This window comes from Pygocentrus nattereri, chromosome 3, assembly GCF_015220715.1.
Source record: "Pygocentrus nattereri isolate fPygNat1 chromosome 3, fPygNat1.pri, whole genome shotgun sequence".
NCBI classification, from domain to species: Eukaryota; Metazoa; Chordata; class Actinopteri; order Characiformes; family Serrasalmidae; genus Pygocentrus; species Pygocentrus nattereri.
Window position 1 is genome coordinate 38,743,197 of NC_051213.1, and position 16,455 is coordinate 38,759,651.

General features: G+C 39.7%; 1 protein-coding gene across 1 annotated transcript in view; it reads right to left on the reverse strand.

The window, feature by feature from the left end:
• The window catches only part of agap3 (ArfGAP with GTPase domain, ankyrin repeat and PH domain 3), a 188,182-nt gene that overhangs the window by 56,921 nt on the left and 114,806 nt on the right, over window positions 1-16,455 (reverse strand). The window contains exons 7-10 of the mRNA XM_017723284.2: window positions 15,956-16,083; window positions 13,476-13,631; window positions 8,241-8,324; window positions 2,798-2,902 (exon numbers count right to left, since the gene is read on the reverse strand). Coding sequence (XP_017578773.1) covers window positions 2,798-2,902; window positions 8,241-8,324; window positions 13,476-13,631; window positions 15,956-16,083 — 473 coding nt within the window. The remainder of the gene's footprint in view (window positions 1-2,797; window positions 2,903-8,240; window positions 8,325-13,475; window positions 13,632-15,955; window positions 16,084-16,455) is intronic.

Genomic DNA, 16,455 nt, shown 5'->3' on the forward strand with positions numbered 1-16,455 from the left:
TATCTGGTGCTAATACTTTTTAATTTAATTTAATTTACTTTTTAATTTAGTTTAATCAGTGTGTTATCCCAGATGATAGAGCTACTTTATTTAGGTGAGATATGCTAGGCTGCCAAATAATACTACAGTAAAATTGCTTCATTTTAAGTACATACATAATGTGACATTCTATACAAATATATTTATATTTTGGCTTTAAATTTTTTTTATTGTTTACTTATAATCTTTTATGCTGTTTTTATGGATGTTTTTACAGTGTTGTGAATACACTCTAATTTTATATTGTTTTAATGCGCATGCAGTACTGGCTCCCCTCTGCTGATGGCACTTTAAAGCCAGAAGCAATGCAATGCAGCCTTTAAAGCAGATTTTCAATCAGTCACAAATTGCAAGAGAAAATGTGTATTATAAAAATGCTTTGTACATGGTTCTGGCTGTATGACAATCATGACAAACAGTTGAAAACAGAGAAAACAGCTATGCGCTCACATTTTACATGCCAGTATTTAGATGAAAAGCTGCAGGGTCAAATACAGTAGAAACACGCAACTGAAGATATATTCTCATTTACCACTTTAAAGTAGCTCCAGCCATTAGACATTAAGACCACTCTGCTACCTTCTAAAACTCTCCTCACTGCTGAAGGCTGTGGAGAATTTAATACCTCTAAAATGAACAAAACAAGACATTTAGACACACTTTTTTACCAGCAGATTTTTCCCCCAAATCAATTTCAAAACTTTTTAGAGTTTTAAGGACCTGCAGAAACCCTGTTAAAGAGCAATGCATTTCAAATCCAACATGCTCTGATATCCTTACTTAATCAAAAGGTAGATTTAGGAAAAAACTATTAAATAATCAATAAACTTCAGACTGTTAAGACTACAAAGACTAAATGAGGAGAGAAACAATGGAATAGACAAGTGGAGAAAAGGAAATGGTTATGTTGAGAGACAGTGAGAAAAAAAGAAAGAAGCAGAACGAGAGATAATGACGGGGGGAAGTTGCCCTCTAAGACAGTTTAAGAGATATGAAGAACATGTGGGGGTCCTGACAGAGATGAATGCTCCAAGCAGATCAGTGTGCAGTGTGCCTGTGGCGAGCGCCTTAAGGGCAACAGGAGAATAGCCCCTCTAGCCCTCATCCTACAGTCTCAACAAGTCTTAGGGCTCAGCATCAGGGTGTTCCAAAACTGTAAATAAATAACCTTTTAACGCTATAACATCAACTTGCTGTCACTGTGGTACAAAAGCACGACCTCTCCCTCTTCTATGGCAATGCTGTCATTTACTGCCAAAGCATCATGCTCTGCTATTCTGAGACACACATATAGTAACGGTGTCCACTGGTATCAAACGTAAATTTTTAATCCGCCATGTGACCGTTATCAGAGCCATCACACCTCCATGGATGGCACTGGTTTTTGGGTTGAGGGTCACTAAGATTCCCATACTTAAACATTATTTAACCTTTACATTAATGTTATATTTATTGTACCATGAACAGATGAAATTGTAGAAACATGGCTGCTGAGCTGCACTAGTTGAACTGGCTAAGTGTTGCAGGCAGATATGATATTATGCCTACAAAAAAGTGGTCTATGTTATGGTGCACATTTTGGAACATCCTCATACTATACCATCAGGCTTCACACATTGAACAAAATGGCTTTGGTCTCAGAAAAAAGTCACATCACACATGTCCTCACATAGTCAAGCACTGCTAAGCAGCTACAGAAACCATGACATTAGATGGCTTTTTTTTTTTTTTACTATACTTAATGTGATTATTTATAGTAGTAGTGGTATCTTTGTTAATACATCTGCTAATGTTTTTGGACAAATCATCCATGATGTTCCTGGAAGCAGGAGCTGGGGATTTACAATAATAATAATAATAATAATAATAATAATAACAATAATAATAATAGCAACAATATTTTTTCTTCAGGTAATTTGTAACTCATTACACCCTCTGTACCAGGTTTAATGGTTTATCACGGCCATTTCCCACATAGTTATCCAAATAAGAACATTCCATCACTGGCACTAGGCAAGTGGGTACTAATTAGCCATTCAGGTATTAATTACTATTTATTGCAGAAAAACAAACAAACAGACAAATAACTCAATTCAATTTGAAACAATTACCATAATGTGCTCGTGTTGCCTAGGATGCATTGTTAAGGACTTGAAATATAAGGCAGAGAGCCTTTGGCATGGCTTTATCGCTAACTGGGCTAGCTACTCTATCCCTGTCTAATGTTAGCCACATACAGACAATATTATGAGAAAACAGACACGTGTGCACATCCAGCAATGTAACGGTTAGCTCTTTTAGCTTGCAAGCTCATCTGTAGATGTAGCCTTTGTTACTGATCCAACACAGAAACCCTACTGAAGTCTTTTTTTGAAAAAAAAAATTGAAAAACAAAACATGCTTTAAAATACTTGCTACACCACTGCTAGCACCTAATATGCTAATCCTATTGCCCTAAAGTCATTTTTCACGGTTTCCTGCAGGTAACTTATAATCTGTTCATTAGCCCTTATGGATATCCAAAGATGAAAATTAGTCAAATTGGATATCTCTAATTGGCACAGGCCTACATACCTTACCTTACCTAACCATACCTAAAATCTCATTTATCTCTTGGTATAAAAGGATCCCCGCCAGTCCAGCCAGGACAATCCTTACTCAAAATATTGTGATCTTGTGACCATGGAGCATTATTGTATTTTATGTTGAACATTGTATCGTATCATTTAGGGAGGAGTACATTTGTGATGTCACTCACATGTAAACTAGGATGGTAGGTGAGAAGGCCATTATCACACAGCGTGACATACTTCTTTTTCCACTCCTTGTTCAGCGATTTCCCGCTTCTCTTGAGGAGAATGCCCTGTAAAAAACACAAACAGATGATGACAAGAAGAGTTTCATGGGAAAACAGCTTCCAAATTCTTGCTGAGTACATCTGGAGGGCCAGTGTGTACACTGGCATTTCTGACAGGGGGATTCCTCTAATTTCTCTTAACTAAATCGTTAAGATTCAGAGTGGTCTGAAGTTCAATTCTTGAGAAATTTGTCTATTCAAAATTGTTCAAAGTAGTGGTTAAAGGAATCAGAAATTTGAAGCGTATGCCTCTAAAAGCTAAACTACAGAAAGTAATTACATAACCTGGTTATGAATATGCCTCCTGATACATTACAGACTGCTTTACAATCATTCTAAAAGGTTACATTATCATAAAAGGTTTTGGTCTAAAATGCATTTTTAAAAAGCTATTAATGGCTCAGACGTACATGCAGGGTGTTATAAGGCTATGTTGTGTCCAAACATTTGTTGTGACTTTCATGACAACATTATATATAAGAACTCAGAAGATATCTGTAATATAACTGGTTATTTGCATATTAAGTAACATTATTGTACTTCCACTGTAGTCTGTGTAAACTGTAAACTATTGCTTTCTGAAGTGAAAAGAGGGAGAACTCTAAATACACTTCATTTCAAATTCAGTTATTATGCACATACATATACAGCTAAATAATTAAGTGTGTATGTATTTAGGTTGGGACATTATACACACTCCTTTCTTCCAGCTCCTGCATTCCATGCACATATCAATAGCTTGGCTGCAACGAGAGGGGAGGCTAAATCCAATTTGTGTGGAAGGCCCCTCTGTATGCAGTGGCCGATGAACTCCAGCAGACCTCTGCCAGGTCGGGATTAGCCTGTGTGATCTGAATCTCTTCAAAGCCCGGCCGCATGTCCTTCAGCCTTCTCCTCCCGCTCTGGCCAACAGCGCTGATTGTTCCCTTATCTCCTAAGGCCAATCTAGGACAAACAATGCAAGGCCCTGAACCAGAGGGGGTCCAAACACGAGGGAAAGGGCTGGGGGGCTTAATCAGGGATTAGGGGGGATTTCTTGTGCTACTTAACACTTCAAGAAAAGAGTTGGAGTCTGTGTTTGTGTGGAGAGGGGGCCTGGCTGTTTTAACAGGCCATTCCCATTCCCAAAAGGGGGCTGATTTTTTTGGAGCAGCTCATTAGGAGTTGACCCTGGGTCAACTGGGCATTAGGCTGTTTATCTGACAATCATCTTTAATCCTCATATAACACTTACACTGATGTCTCCTCTCTTCTTATTCTACACTAAAACAGCGTGATTTAATGTTAAAGTGTTTTTTAGTGTTAAAGTGATTTAAGTGTTAAATACTAGTTAAATAAGGCACAGCTTCTTCATACTGAACCCCAGACATGTTTTTATAACTGGTAATAACTACAGATTCTTTTGTCACACATTTTCAAGTTTGTGTTCTGCAGAGGTTTTTTAAATGATTTACGTTTACAACTTTAAGTAAACTTGATTTATAGCACTTTTCATTCTGTAAATGCAATTTAATGTGTTTTATGAAGATAAATTTGTTTTTATTTTTGTTCTTTGGTTTGTTTAGAATTGACAATGGCCACTTTATTATACATACTGTAATCTACACAAAACACTGAGGTATAGTTTTACATTTTTATAGAATGCATATATAACCTCTGCAATAAAAGTCAATAGTTAATACTATTATAATGGTATGCACAATAAAAACAATCAATCATATCATTATTGGCAGATGACTGCTTTAAAATATGTTTCAAACTCATAGATCATATATTTTCTGTGAAAAATATTTATCATTTTTTTATGAAGCTAATCCAGCTTGATCTAGTCTAAAATTCAACATTTTATAAATGTTTATGTACATTGGCTTTGGCAGATATGCATAAAAAGTCCTGGATATTGACACCGGCACTGTTGAGGCACTAGAGAAAGTTTGAACAAATTATATGTTTTGTTGATTAAGTCAAATTAACGCATCCTCTACAGAGAACAAATCTAAATACACAATATATCTTAAAATCTTATTGCATAACAACTAATATATTGGAAAAAATATAAACTATAATTTTAAATAGAAAACTACTGTTGTACTTATATATTCAGCAACTAAACAGTAATTGTGCATTAAAATATGTGTTCCCTGTAGTGGTTATCAACAAAACATGCAATTTGACCAAGTGCGCGCAAATTGTTTTGCACATAATTGTATATACATTAAAAAATGCTTAATTGAGACATTCCACCAAATGGCTTTAGCATGGCATTCACCTTTAGAAAGTTATGTTTTAATTTGAAAGCAGATTTATGAATAATATTCATAAACGTGATTTGTAAGGTTCTATCGGCTTCTGAAGTACAAAAGAGTCCTTGAGTGATATCTTCCTGCATGTTTTGTAGAAATATTACCAGTGTTGCATGTCTGTATTGAACGGTCACAAAGGGATGACCACACACCAGCAAAATCACAGCCCACAGTGCTGAGAACAGATCAATGCCAAAAGTGGAAAACAAAGATCGCACAGTGTCTGTCGCATCAATAATTGTGCAATTAGAACATGTGTTAATCTATTTTAGTGGCTGGGATCGGAGGCCCTCAGCAGTATCGATGGGCTGCGCCTTAGCTGTTACGTGAAAATATCACTCGATGTCATTCACCTCCAGAAAACAAGCTGCTCTCTCTATATGTAATAAAGACTCAACGCCACAAATGCAGAGACATTAATAAAATCATGTCCTTTGCTGTCAAGGTTCAGAGAGAGAGAGAGAGAGAGAGAGAGAGAGAGAGAGAGAGAGAGAGAGAGAGAGAGAGAGAGAGAGAGACAGACAGACAGACAGACAGACAGACAGAGAGACAGACAGAGAGACAGACAGACAGACAGACAGACAGACAGACAGAGAGAGAGAGAGAGAGAGAGAGAGAGAGAGAGAGAGAGAGAGAGAGAGAGAGAGAGAGAAGGCGTAGGAGGATGTGTGAGACGGACAGTTTGACTTGCTCTTACGGCCCAAATAAAAAGTGTCTACGTCCTGTCAGCGCCAGTGGCTAGCTGCACTGACCTGGGGGCCGGGAGGGGTGGGGAGGAGAAGAGAGAGAAGGAGAGGGAAGGAGAGGGGAGGAGAGGGGCGGAGAGGTAGGGTCTTACTGGTGATAAGCACAATGGCTCAGTGTTGACAGCCTTTCCGCGCTGCCTCTGAGCTTTGTTGGCCTTATTTACCATTTTTACAGATGGGTGGGTGAGTGGGGTGGGCTGAGGGAGCCCACAGTGTGTAATTTGCCCAGTGGGAGGCAATTATACTCCCATTGGCACTTTGATCTTCCCGATTGTGCATTTGACTGGCCCAGCAATCAGTACCATTCAAAAGTGTCCCACCATGACCACCTTCTCTCTTTCTCTCTTCATCTCTCTCATCTTTCTTTCTTTGGCTGCTCAATGCGGTCAAACAGCTTACAGTGACACTTCTTAAGAGGGATTATCTTGAAAGACTGAGTGTAATTGATATACAGTGGCAGGAAGGGGCGCGGGGGGGTTTGAGGTATGGTGGCAGTGAAGAGTTTTGACCTCTCTGTTACCTGTTACCCTACTGCTATAATCCTGTTATATCAGGAAGGTGATCCAGGCATGTAGCACTGTGAGCATGGTTGAAATATAATGCATATTGTTGTGGACAATGAAGACTATTCAAAAGCTGAAAATGAGGAAAACTCAAAAAGGGAATTTAACTTAAACTGCATTTGAGCTATGCTTAACTGTTCTCCCCTGCCTTTTTCCACCGGTGCTGTCAGTGTTGCTAACTGTGCATGTATGTAACATAGATATTCCAGGAAATACATAGGAACAAAAAAACTGAAATCTGACCAGCAAATGGTCAAGTTATTATTTTTACTTTGGATACTCTGAGCAGCAATTTTATGAGAATGTGAGTAAGGTAGGTGCGGTCACACTGTATTTAAATGCTGCTGCTGAATCCATCCTAAAACTCATCTTGGCACAATTAACATAACTCAGTAGCCTCTCAGTCAGATGCCTCTTTCCATGTAGCACTTTATTTGATTCATGCTATTTAAAAAGGCAGATTTTAAACTTAAGAATTTATGGCTGCAACAGAATTTGAATTCGTGTCCAGTGCACCTCTACGTGAAGCAAAACTACTGTAATATGCTACTTTGCAAAAGTCATTAATTTACGTGATTTCCAGGCAAACTGCCAATAATTACAAGATATTCTTTTTTCAGAAGATATTTCAGAAGAGATCAGATAAGAATCTATTAACGACAAGAAAAGTTAAATAAGATTATAACAGCAAGTAAAGATTTTGTCTTTGAGAGGCTTGAAAACATCAAGCTCCATTCTTCCTTCAGATCTGAAAAAATCCACAGGTGTTTCTGTCCATCCTTCCACTGTGAGAAGACAACTCACTGCTATGGGTCTGAAAAGATGTATAGCTGTCAAGGAGCTGCCACTCCTAAGAAAAAGAAACTTGCTAAAGAAAATTTGCAAATCAAACAAAGAAGCTGCTGGTGTTCTCAAAACAATAGCTTGGTCACCCCAGAGTCCAGACCTCAACAACAATGAATGTGTTTGTGATTTCATGTATCCTGAGAAGCAGAAAACGCAATCAACTTCTAAGACTAAAGTTTGAAGGTGTGGAAATGTGTCCCTCCATATTTGTTCGCAGAAGTGAAAGCAAGTTCCTCAAACAGAATAGGAGCTTGTATTAAAAGCGAAGGCCGGACACAGTAAATACTGAAAAATGGACATATTTAGCTGTTGAGGCTTCTGTGTGATTTTCTGTTACTGTTGACAAATGAACAACTTAATAGCCAATTTGACAGGAAATAAAAGAAAGGGTGGTATCTGACTTTCGCACAGTACTGTATATCAATGCATTAAAATATATGAGCCAGGTTCAGAGTAATGTGAACGTTTGCAACATTTGTAACACTTGCCTGCAGGAGTGCAGGAGTGATTTTTCAGAATCACTCCTACTCAAAGTACTTTAGTTTTATATGCCTGTAGTTAACGCAATTGCTGGATTCTAGAGATATCATTCCACTAAAGTGCAATTCTAAAGCCCTAATCAGGAGCTCGTGCACCTGGCAGGTGTACAGGAGATATTTACTATATTCTGTTGGTAAACTCTGAGGTAAGTCCTGTGGCAACTGTGGCGTTTCCTTATGGAGGCTTTAAACTGTGCTGTACTGCCATCTAGTGGCCAAGAATGGACCTACATTTAAAGCACAACAATCACAACGTGCCCACACTTTCCTACAGGCGTTCGCCTCCTCGTGTTAAAGCAGCATACTTACCATGTACAGTAAGAAAGACGTTGGGTGAAGCAACTTACCTGCTTGATGGGAATGGCCCTTCCACTGCCTATGCTGTCTGTTTTACAGTCAGTGCTCTTTGCCTGCTCACTGGCTTTCCGCGACTGTAAAGAAACAAGACAATGAATTGGTCAATGGAACAAAACATGCACACGCACAGGCCAGTGGGGATTGGGGGGGATCGGTGAATGGAATGTGAAGGTGTGTAGAAGGTGTTATATATGTTTCATGTGCTGGTGTGTGTGGTGTCGTGGGGTGAGGGGTAAGGGATTAAAAGAAATAGGCAAAAATAATAACAAAAAAAAGGTTCTCGAGAGGCCCAGAAGGGAAAGCACAAGCCGAACAGCGCGACAGACAGCAGTACACTGAGCGTGCAGTATATACACAAGCTAAACAACGACAGACCAGGACACAAACACACACATATCAGACTAGTATACAAACACAAGGAGTCATGACTCAATCCAGAAAACCCCCTTTCGATGACCTCAAGCATGAGGCTTTACCAACCACAGTGCCATTAGTCAAAACTGCATTCAAAGCATTGACAAACCAGAGATGTTTTCATATACAAAATAGAAGGAAAAAGACAAGTTAATGCAAAGGAAAAATCACTGTTTAATTCATGTCCTCTCCCAGCCAACAGCATCCACGTCCTGCTACCAAACAAACACTATAGAAGAGGAGTATTAGAGTTAGGGTTAGACACTCAAAAAGGATCACTGAAAACTCACAGAGCATAATAAACATTTCATCATTGATGTCAGTATCAAGATGGATCATTGCTAAAAGGAAAAACAGACTGTTAAATAAGCAGGTTAATTCATTATTTATCTCAGCAATAAACTTCCCCCAAATATGAAAAGTAAAAAACAAATAAATGAAAATAAACCAAAAATTAAAAATAAAACAAATGCACATATGACACATAATGAGCCTGCACACGCACGCCAGACAAAACAGCTTATGACCGCACTCAAAACAAGATGAGGGACGTTCTCATTGGCATATGGATAAGAAATGAACAGCAGGTATGACTTCAAACAGACACACTCCTGTGAATTTATTTTTCAACATTTTATTTCTCTTTTTATATATATATTTTTATATATATATATATATATATATATATACAGACACCATACAAATCAAGTCACAGGTTCACTTGGAAAGAATCAGCAGGCCGAGCCACACATTGCAGTTCCGACGAAGGAACAAAGGACAACAGAGGCGCTGTTTTTAGAGATCTCATATACCTATAGAATATACTTTCTATTGAATACCATTGTAAATAAAAGTTCATTACAAGATATATGGCAGTCTATATGTGTCCATTATTTCCATGGTCATAAATATGACTCTGTAACAGTTTGTCCTTCCACAGCTTTGTGAGCAAACGAGTAATAAATCAACAAAATTTAAATCAAAAGAAAAACAAAAAAAATAAAATAAAATAAAATAAAAAACAATCGTACTGTGGAACAAATAGACACTACATTCATACAAGTCCGTGCAATTCATGATTTCCAAGCAGTGTTTTTTCATTCCCCCTCCCACACTTCTCTATATTTATGAAGGCCTTCATAAAAAAATTCATACTTCTCCTCAAGAGCGAATGAACGAAGGCTGAGAGAGGCCAGATCAAAACCTGGATCAACAAAACTCAGCAGCTCTATAAGGAGCACGTAACGACGTGAACAAGAACGCGTTTATCAAAGTTGGCATATCATTTGACCTGACCGAGCGAGCTATGCGACCCTTGCAGATGCACAACATCATGTCGAGCTCTGTTGTTATGCTGCTTGAGAGCGTCACTTTCGCACACGCTGTGTCTCACAAAGCCGTGGCCTTGTTAACCGAGGCATTATCTGTCCTGCGCTCGCAAGAGGGCTTCGTTCATGGCACTTGAGGAAAATATGAAACATTTGTCTAGCTACTTTCAGTCATCTAAGTGTTTTTTTTTTTTTTTGAATCCAGGTTCGTGTCCTTTTTTATACACAAAGAAAATGAAACAGCTCAAAACAGAGACAAAGAAAAGGGATAGAGAAAAGAGAGAGCAGAAAAGAAAAGGAAAGGAAACATAACAAACACAGAGTGTCTTGGCACGTCTTTAGGGTCCTCGCTTGTGGCAAAAAAAGGCAGTGCGATGTCACGTCAGAGTTCAGTCCTCACAGGTGAGTAAAAAGTGTCCAAGGGGGCGGGGGAGCGAGGGAGGCCGAAGCATTTTGCACGAGAAGGGAAAGAAAAGGGGATGCTGATGGCTGTAGTCCAATGTGGTTGAGTATAAGGGGAAACCTCAAACAGTCCAATGAAACCAAATCAGTTCAATGGAATTTGAGTTAGTTAGGTTTTGTTTGTTTGTTTTCCTTTATTTCTTCAACAGTGTCCTTAAGCAAGACCTTTGACAGTGCTGGCATGGGACATGTCCAAGAAAGCCGTACTGCATTACCCACAGTGCTTGGGGAAGTTGTGGGGGGAAGGGGTTTATGGGCACTACGGGTAAAGCAGTATGCTTGGTGTGGCTTGTATGCATGTATGTGTATGTGAATGTGTTGGACTTTGAGAGCCCCCACACTTATAGCTCCTCTTGGAGGCTCACAGAGGGAGGTGCCCCGAACTCTAGGGGCCTCCACTGCCGTCACGCCGCCAAAGGGCTCGTCTAATTCAGAAGCAGCTGGAGAGCCCTTTTTGTTGAAGAAAGGTTGGAAACAGATGAACAAATCTGCAAATATCGACAGAAACAGTTGAACACTTTGGTCATGGGACAGAGATTGAGCTTTCTTTTCTTAAGGACCGGAGGGGATACTAAAGATCACAAATGAAGGGTGGGGGCAGGGACGGGAGCATCATGGATGAGTCAGATGAGAGGATGATAGGCAGGTACTGTCTTGAGGAGTAAGATGAAAGCAGATGAATGGCGAAAGAAACTAAAAAATGTGTGAGAACCCCTTCCTTCTTCTCGTACTTTGACACACAGATTACAGCTCACGAGACAAAAAGACATGAAGTTAGCTGACAGCACGTTGTACCAATGAGGAACGTATTGGTGTGGTTCCTTCAAGTACCATGGAAGCACTGCGTGACTATTGGTTTCCTGTCCTCTGCTGACATCTAGTGGCAAAACAAACACCACACATGCACACACAAGTGACCAATGGAATTAATGCTGCCAAATGGCCAGGCCTATAATGGAGGAGTAACAGAAATGCATCTGTTTTCTAAATCAATGTATTGCCCTTTTATGCTTGCTAATAGTAGCGTGGGCAGAAGCATCTAAAATTGACCTAGAAAGTGAGTCTCTTTTTAAAAATGGCTGCAAACTTAATTTGCTTCTAGTCGGCACCCATACAGATGGGGGACTAGGCCTTTATATCACAATTTGAAATATGCTAAAACCTCACAATAATTGGATCCAGGTATGTGTCCATCTAGTTTTAACTTCATCCCAATGTTTTGTCACAAAAACACGCAAATGCCAAATGTTTTGGAACTGATGCAATTTGATTGATGCATTATTAAATTTTTGTGTCCTTTCGGACTATTTTGCTCTGCCCAAATAGTTCCAATGATGAAAAACAAGATTAATTTATAATCACTTTGATAAATGATAATATACAAGCTGTTTTGCTTATTCATTCTTTAATTATTAATAAAAAAGTATTCTAAGACACTGTAAGGCCACTCTTTAAGTGCAGCTGTGAAAGAACAGCGAACATAAGACCTTTTAAATAAATATATAAATAAATGAAACAAAAGAAAAAAAGCTGTGCAAAGTAATGAATGAATAGGTAGGTATGAAGGAATGGTTGGTTTTCCCCATTAAAGCCCACAGCCAAAACTTATGGGGTGTGTGGAAATCTCCCCGTCATGCCCAGTCACCGGTCACAACAAGGATGGTAGTGGACGGTGGAGACAGCTGGTAGGTGGACCGGCTCTCAGGTGGTTTTCTTGCATGTGTAAGTTACATCTTCTCCAGTTGCCTTGATCAGGTGGAATCGCTTTCTATTTGAGGTTGGAGATCGTTAAGGAGCCTCCTTTCCCCTCAGACACCTCGTCCTTCCCCTCCCTCCCTCCCCTGTCCGGCTGGCTGGTCCTCAGAAGGTCATTAGTTGGAACTCTCGCTCACTCTGCCACTCCGGCACCCAGACGGGGTAAGTAGCATGCTTCTGCTCCGTCACGCGCACCGGCAGCGGCTCGTGGCCCGCGTGGAGGGGGTTTGACACTACCTATCAGGGAGGGAGGGAGAAACAGGACAAGGGGAGCTAGCACAACAGCCGCCACTGCTGCCAATCATCCTCCAGGGGCCTTCTGATTGGAGGGGGAAGGTGGGGGGTGGGGGAATGGGCGGGGCTTAACCTGACAACCAAAAACGGGCTGGGCCTGATTAACAGACTTGCAGCTGTGGGCTGAATGGACCAGGGTGGTCTTGTTTGGTTAGGCTGGAGGATGAGGGGTGGAGGGGAGTGGTGGTGGTGCTAGTAACGTGTGTGTAGCTCTTGCTCCAGTGGAAAGCCTCGCTAGGCGAACGTCTGTTAAAGTGAGAAGAGAAGGGGGGAGGGGCTTGGGGTTTGTCGAGTTGACGCAGTGACAGAAGGGAGGGCAAAAGTGAAAGATGAACAGATGCTCTCTTAAAAAAGAGGAACTGGGGGGAGCAACATGCACATTTCAAAGAGATTAAAAAGCTAGGAACTCTTCCCTTGATGTAAAGCTTAGAAATTTACATTAGAAAAAAAACATGAGCTCCAGGGAAAGGAAAATAAGGAAGAAAATAAAAGCATTTATGATGTGATAATTAAAACATTTGCCCTTTCCCTCATTTGAAATAATCAGCTCTAGCCTTTACTTATTCATTATAATGTTTCACTGTGGAAAGCTTGCTTTTATGTGCTTCTGCGGGCAGATATAGAGGGCTTTGGTAAGACTGAGCTCAGCTGCTCCCTCAGGTGTTCGGAAGCTGATATAGCGCTGCCTGGATGGAGAAGAGGGCTAGGAGCAGTGTCCTCTAACTGCAGATCTAGAAACAGCTATTCTGCCATTACTGATTTGTTTAAAAAGGATCGCCTTAAAGGCACAGATCTGTCCGGAGGCCTGCAGTTAGGAGAAGCCCTCTCTCTCTCTCTCTCTCTCTCTCTCTCTCTCTTTCTCTCTCTCTCTGTCTCTCTCTCTCTGTCTCTCTCTCTCTCTCTCTCTCTCTCTCTCTCTCTCTCTCAGTAGTGCGAATGCGTGGTGCTCTGCATCAGCTGCCGCATACTTACTGTGAAGATGTTGGAGCGGCGCTTGGACTGCTTGCGGATGGGTGTAGGCGTGTTGGAGGCAGCAATGGTCTCGATGCGCATCTCCCGCTGACTTATGCTGGGAGTGGAGGGCACGGAGGAGGAATAGTCACTGAACGCACCCCCTCCATTAGCAGCCTGGAAAAGGCAGGAGATGAGAAAAAGACAGAGAGAAAGAAAGAAAGAGACAAAGAAATAGAGAGATAGCAGGAACAGAGAAAAAGTAAGAGAGCAAGGGAGGGGCCAACATAAGAGTGAAAGACCAAGAAATAAAGACAGCAGAAAGAGAAACAAAAAGAAAGAAACAGACAGAGAAAGACAGATGCAATGAGAGAGTGGCAGACAAGATGAGAGAGAGAGAGAGAGAGAAACACATTTGTACATAAGATCAGGAAGCAATGGTAATTGAGGGTTGGATGACCAGTTACCCAGCAGACTGTAAGAATTTTAATTGATGTAGCAAAAAACACTAGACTGTATTAAATGACTCAAATTTAACATACAAAAAACTGCTACAGGTTGGCTTTACAAGAGGACTGTGAAACAGTCAGGGACCACCTTTAATTTAATTCATTTACTTGCTCATTTATCAGCACCAGAATTTATTTCTACATGTGAGCACAGCCCATTATATTGTGGGAGAATTTCATGATAAAAGGAACAAAAGAAATGCTCTAAATTGGCTGAAATAAAATCTCATTATATTAACTCACAGGTTAAAAACATTTTGCTTTCTCCTGTAAAGTTGCCAATTTCGAGATTTTTTTTCGGAGATTGACGTGATATATTTAACAGGAAATTATACACAAGATAACAACAATAAGATGTTACAAAATTTTCAGTATTTTCAGTATTCAGTACAGCAACAAATCCTTTCAGACCCATGGTGAATTGTGGAGGTCTGGATAGAAAGAAGAGTGGATTTTTTTCAAATCTGAAGCAAAACTGGAGCTTGCTTTTCTTCTCTCTCACATAGCTGTTGACTTTAAATGCTGTTTATCTATTGGCAACAGTTTGGGTGGTCTACTGACTCCAAATTTCTCTTTATCCTTAACTTTTGCAGACTCTTCTATATGATCATGTCAAACATCTTATATACAAAAGAAAATAAAACACAGGATATAATGGAATAATGCTGCTTATTTGCTGGAAACCAGTTAGCTTAATTAACTTGTTAACTAGCCAGCTAACACTGTTGCTAATGTTGACATATCAGCTGTTTGAACAGCAGCTTGTGGCAGCATTTCACTGCTGTCAGAACAAAAACATTGCATCTACAAAAGGTAACTTTACAGGACGAGGAAAGACATTCTTAACTTTTAATAGAAGTAAATTGAGAAATATTTTTCCCCTAAGTAATTACGAACCTTTTCTGTGGTCTGGTCACCATGAAATTTTGACACAACATAAAGGGCAACTGCCTATTTCAAATAATGTCAAAAAATGAAAAATGGAGACACTGACAGCAACGATTTGTTTAGCCTTGTCAGTCTGATGTTGCCGATTGACATCTAAGTACCAAGGTGAATAGTTTTCTTTCTCTTGACACAAGTGATGCAAATGTATGCCAAATGGTACATCACAGGTCACTTTTAATAGCCAGATACAAATGTCAATTAGTGTCAAAGTGCTTTGTGAAATTGTTAAGTTGCACAGAAGTTAAACTGCATGTAGCTTGCAGCCTGCAAATTTTACACTATTGTATAATATGAAAAATCAGGTATATTTGTTTTTTGGTTTGTGAAGATAATGTGTCTTGTGCTATTGGAAGCATTTCCTATACAACTGTTTTACTTATTTTCTGCCTGAATGAAGAAAGAAAGACAGAAATTCTTAAAATGTCTGTAATTGAATTTTGACAACTACAGTAATCACAGAGCAGGTGTATTTCACCATCCTGGGACACTGAGAATTACTATTATTACTATTTTCCTGGTCAGACACACCTGATTCAACTCACCTGTTAATTACCAGGTTTAGAGGGTGTGCTTGAGCAGAGAAATTACCTAAATGTACTGGACCACAGTTAAACTCTCCTGACATAGAGGAAATAAAACAGGGAAGCTTCCACAGCACACTGTAGACCTCAGTCACAACAGATCTTTCCACACAGTACAGAGCTGCTTCACTGGAAAAAAAGCATATCTTAAAAAGATATATCTAGTTGATATATCTAATACTTCTCATTTTGAGATTGTTGTAAAATTATTATAAGATTATTTAACTTATTTTATGACATTTACTTGTTTCAGTGAAATTCTCTCACTAAGGCTTTTTTCTTAAAATTCCAATAAAATTAGATTTCACATCATAAAAATTACTTATATAAAGTAACATGTTGTCTAGATTTTTTAAAATAATCTTGTAATATTCTTAAAACATTTCAAGATGAGAAACAATGTTTACAGTGTTCAGGAATGCCTCCACTTGGGATTAGGGGGCAAGTGAGGTTAGACACTCACCTGATTGATATGTACAGCTGGAATGGCTGCAGCAGGGACAGATGAGTGGCTTGGTGAGTTGGGCAGGGATTTGCAAGGCCCAATGGCCAGCTGCTGCTTCTTCCTCAGCGCCACCACCTTCTGAGCGACTGCAGACACACGCAAGCAAACGTGAAATTAGAGGGCACACACTCTCACTGGCTGGTGTCTGTTCCCTCAAGAACACTCTATATCCAGGGAGACTGAGACATCAAGACATCATAGCCTATCAATCATATCTTTCTTGAACATCCATCATGTTTTGCAATTACAATGTTCTTGAGTGTTTACCTGAACTTCTAACCAGTTTATTGAAACTGCACTCCTGCCATTGGTCACTGGCTTGTCTCACTGACCTTTCATCCATATGATCCGAGTCCCACTAATCTAGACTAACCATACTCATCTGAGGAGGATGACTTATCCTTTTGAGAATTGGTCTCTTTCAGTGTTTCTGGAAAGCTGCTTCAGGTTGACTTTGG